Here is a 5,012-nt window from a genome sequence, read left to right on the forward strand (position 1 = left end):
CAAGCAGTCTGCCTCCCGTCCCACAGCAGCTCCGTGTGCCGGCCAGCTTCTCAAGAGCCAGTTTATTCGGCCCCAACAGTGTCAGCGTCACAGGGCAAACTCCAACGCTCTCTAGGTCTTGGGGAGAGCTCTACCGTTCATTGGGTCTTGGGGAGAGCTCCAACGGCCATTGGGTCTTGGGGCGAGCTCCAGCGGTCTCTAGGTCTTGGGGCAAGTTCCAACGCTCTCTAGGTCTTGGGGCGAGCTCCAGCGCTCTCTAGGTCTTGGGGCGAGCTCCAACGCTCTCTAGGTCTTGGAGTGAGCTCCAACGCTCTCTAGGTCTTGGGGCAAGCTCCAACTCTCTCTAGGTCTTGGAGTGAGCTCCAGCGGTCTCTAGGTCTTGGGGCAAGTTCCAACGCTCTCTAGGTCTTGGGACGAGCTCCAACGCTCTCTAGGTCTTGGGGCAAGCTCCAACTCTCTCTAGGTCTTGGAGTGAGTTCCAACGCTCTCTAGGTCTTGGGGCGAGCTCCAACGCTCTCTAGGTCTTGGAGTAAGCTCCAATGCTCTCTAGGTCTTGGAGCGAGCTCCAGCGCTCATTGGGTCTTGGAGTAAGCTCTAACGCTCTCTAGGTCTTGGAGTGAGTTCCAACGCTCTCTAGGTCTTGGAGCGAGCCTTAACGCTCTCTAGGTCTTGGAGTGAGCTCCAACGCTCTCTAGGTCTTGGAGTGAGCTCTAATGCTCTCTAGGTCTTGGAGCGAGCTCTAACGCTCTCTAGGTTTTGGGGCGAGCTCCAACGCTCTCTAGGTCTTGGAGTAAGCTCCAACACTCATTGGGTCTGAGAGTTCAAATATGGGCGGGGCTTTTTTACTGACTCTGAAGAGCATGATAATGTGAAACTTATAAAATGATCTAGGATTTACACCAGTGGACCAATCAGAAAATTCAACTGTTATACCTCGTTGCAGCCTGTAGGGGGCAGCACATAGGTGGTTTTTGACTATAATTCCAGGAATTAAACAAAGTTATTTTAGATTCTCAAAAATGTTGCAATGACAAACAGAAGATACTTTTAAAGTCCCATTTCTAGAGGTCAGCAGCCAGAAAAATTTGTTTTACTGTTGTGTTACTCCTCAACATTCATCTCTTTCTTTTTGCTCATTTTATGAACCATAAATTGTTGATATGAATTAAAAATGAATAGGAATGGTTTCAAAGTTGTCAGAAACATTGAACTCTTTGACAGCAAATGACTTTCGCTGTAAACACCATTAAAACTTCAGCAGACATGGTTCTCTTTCTCCTGCAGTCGGCCTTTTTGATCATCATTTAACAGCACTTTAAATTCAAGCCTCTTCAGGAATCCACTTCAGCTCTCAGATTCTCTGACACTTCCTCTTCAGGGCTTAACCAAGCAGTACCCGGGTACGCCTGTGGTGGACAACGACCTGCTGCAGATGAGCATCCGCCTCTTCAGAAGGACCATGGCGGGCCATGCCTCGGCTCCGGAGAGCTCGGCGGCCCCAGAAGCAGCAGACGCTGCTGATAGTAAGCTAAGCTCGGCACAGCCAGAGGTCTGTGTGTCCTGAGAGTCGGACTCCAGAAACCCAGCCTTCGTTTTGTTTTGTTTTTTAAGTCCTGATGGGGAGAACAGATCAACTGTGTGAATCTTGCTTGGTGTGTTTTGGGTGCTTCTCCAAAGACTAACCTCCCCACGTAGGTTCTGAATGCAGATGTAGAAACATCCACGTAACTTTTTGTGAAATCTGATGTTTTTAGATCAAATTTTTATTTGTCGGCTTCAACGACTTTAACCCCGGTCGCGTTGTTTTTGCATGTTGTGTATCGGTTACTGCAGCTGTCCATTAAAAATGGTTAGATGTTTTTGTAACGCCTCTCTTCTTCTGACTGTCGGACCTTCAAAATTCTAGAAATCTGCAGCTCTTCATGAGGAAGTTGGAACTCTGAAGCATTCTTGTCTTGTTTTTGTTTGGTTTGAAACTGGAGAACAGTACCTGTAACCTTGGAGGAAAGGACTACCAGACGCTCTCCAGACGGATACACTTTACTCGAGTTTAGCTCAGTCAGCACTTCTGGATCCAAATGAAACGACTAAAAAGGATGTTCAATCGACTTTATGATGATTCATTAAGTTTAACTGTGACAGCTTCCTCTTTCACTGACTGATATATACTAATGAACCATAGGGGTTTATACTGGAATAAACAAGTAGATTTGTATGATAGTTTACTTGAAAAATCAATTGGCACATTATTCAAGTTATCCCTCTTTTGAATTAGATATTTTGTATAAATTATGTAATAAGTATATGTTGTTTTTTTTCTTCTACAAAATGGAAAAAAAAATGTTTCAACCTATATTTTTTATGGAAACCCATAAAAGGGACACTGGAGTGTAAAAACTATATAAAAAAGCTAGGGCCTTTAATCGGTTTAAAAAAAGTAACTAATCGCAAATCTGGAAAAAATTAATTGCAATTAATTTACTTTTTTTTTTTTTTAGTTACAGTATTTGCCAGCCAATTACTATCTGCAAATAATTATACTATAAAATCATACACAAATTTGTACATTTAGAACATTTATTTGTATTCCTTTGGAACCCAGAGTCTAAAACTCAGTTTTTGTCTACTTTCAAATGTACCTCTATTTTCAATTTGAAAACAACCCGTTTGCTTATTTGGTATCATTTTAGTCAGTACAACCTCTCCTATGTGACACTATATTTATTTAGTCATTTTTCCTTGTTATATTCACACACTAGACACACAATTATCCAAAGCCAGAAAATTCACAATTTTACAACATAGACTGAAAGTTTTGTTTGTAATTTTATAAAAACAACCAAAATAAAATCAGTCAACAAACTAAACATGTTTTTGAATTAAAATACAAAACCATCCAGGTTAGAGTCACACCAGGCAGCCCCAAAAATACGAATTTTTCTCCTAAAAGTACTGCTGTCTATTTTACATTTTTCCTGGAATTTTGTTGTTTTTTTTTTTCTTTTTTTCCTCGTAAACTTTATTTATTATGCTTGTGAAAAATAATAAAACAACTTTTTGGGGAGAAGTTTGATCCAGCTGGATTCCAGGTCAGCTGATCACAAGTGGAGGCGTGTCTGTCCTCACGAACTGTTGCCTCACGTGACGTCGCTGGGCGGGATTTTCGCGGAGAACTGCAGTTTCATCAATTTTTAGACAATGCCGATGGTTGTTATTGTGGAAAATTCATGTCTGTCCCTTTCCCAAATTAAGATAATTTTTGGTTTCCACTTTGGATTTCTCATAGCAGACAGCTCTGTTTCACCCCCCTCATAGCAGGTGTGCAGCCTTTAGATAGACTATTATTCTCCACCTTATTTATTATAATAGAAGATCAGTTTTGTCCAAAAACTACAAATAAATGCCATATTATGTCTTTCATTTAATAAAACCACAGAAAGTAAAAAAAAGTTTACGTTTCTTGTAAAATTACGACTTTAAATCTCGTAAATTTACGAGATTAAAAGTCGTAAATATACGACTTTATTCTTGTACTTTAGCAGTTATGACATTTTACTCGTAAATTTATGAGATTTAAAGTCGTAATTTATTTATTTATTTTTTTTTTTTATAAAGTGGCCCTAATACTCTGTCGTAGGTGCGCACCCAATAGTAACCAGAAAAAAATGTTGTTTTTTTTCTTTTCAAAGCTGAAGTTCAGTTTATTATTTCCGTACTGGTGTGCACCAGTTACAAACCAGAAAAAACGTTTTTTTTTTTACTTCCTTCGACGTGGCTTCAGGACTCCATAAAGCTTTTAATTTTAAATATTCTTTTAATCTCCTAAAATTAGAGAACTTGAAACAACCCTTTTAAAGGCTGACTTTAAGCGTATGTTTTTTGCTATTTCAAAAGAAGCCTGTTCGTAACAAACGTGACCTCATTTGCATATTTGTTTCAGTTCTTATTTTCTGCGGGTCACACTCATTCAGTCTGTGTGCCAGTCTAGACAGGATCTGAGTTTTCACAGAAACCATGGATTTGTTTGAGTTCCAAAATCGTTTTTCTGTTTCTTGGATCCCGTCCTGGGATGACCATCTGTGGGACCCGTTTAGCTGTGTTAAAGACCAGGTATGTGCTGTGCCCGTGGGATTAATTTGGGGGGTATGGAGATATCAGAACATCTACAGCTGAGAGGTTTTGAATCAGCCCACCAAACAACTTCCCATTGAAAGTAGTGAACTTTCATAACAGTGACGTGGGGCTTGAAGTTTTATTTTTCTTGTTTGCAATTCTCTGGAAGAACTATCGGGATATCTTTGTCCATCTTTTGCGCTTTTTTTTTTTAGAAGTTTGGACACCGCCATTAGTAAGCTGCAGCTTTTGTTTGGAGCAATGGCTTAGTAGTCTTATAATTATAAGACCATTATATCATCTACACTGCTCAAAAGAATAAAGAGAACACTACAAAAACATCCTGTTTATATGTGAATGAATTCAATGAATGTATTCTTTACACGGTTGCATGTGCTGACAACACAACCACACAATTATTAATGGAAATACAATACAGTATATTAGCACATGGAGGTCTAGATGCAGAATTGAACTCAGAATTGAAGTGGATAAACACTAAACGCTGACCCAACTTGTATTTAATGTCTGAAACAAGTCAGAATGATGCTCAGTAGTGGGCATGGCCTCCACATATCCATTTGATGAGGCAGTGGATGGTCTCCTCCCACATCTGGACCAAAGCATCCCCAACTCCGGGACTGTCTGTTTTGCAACCCAGCATTGGTGGATGGACCGAGACATGAGGTTCCAGATCTGCTCAAGTGGATTCAGGTCTGGGGAATGGGCGGGGCACTTAATTACATCAATACCTTCATCTAGCAGAAACTGCTGACATAGTCTGCCAAACATCTTTCACGGTGTTGCACTGTGAGCATGATACCACCCTCTTTGTTTTCCTCGTCTGAGCTGGAATCTGACTCAACTGTACGCTGAACAGCTCCAATATTGCTCTGTGT

At 40.5% G+C, this 5,012-nt stretch overlaps 1 protein-coding gene across 2 annotated transcripts in view; it reads left to right on the forward strand.

Annotated features, from left to right (window-relative positions):
- Window positions 1-1,866, forward strand: part of zc3h13 (zinc finger CCCH-type containing 13) — a 16,444-nt gene extending 14,578 nt beyond the window's left edge. For both annotated transcript variants that reach the window (XM_024294314.2, XM_024294316.2), the window contains exon 20: window positions 1,379-1,866. In XM_024294314.2, coding sequence (XP_024150082.1) covers window positions 1,379-1,564 — 186 coding nt within the window. In that variant the 3' untranslated portion in view covers window positions 1,565-1,866. The remainder of the gene's footprint in view (window positions 1-1,378) is intronic.
- Window positions 1,867-5,012: the final 3,146 nt, after the last annotated feature.

This window comes from Oryzias melastigma, linkage group LG2, assembly GCF_002922805.2.
Source record: "Oryzias melastigma strain HK-1 linkage group LG2, ASM292280v2, whole genome shotgun sequence".
Classification (NCBI taxonomy): Eukaryota; Metazoa; Chordata; class Actinopteri; order Beloniformes; family Adrianichthyidae; genus Oryzias; species Oryzias melastigma.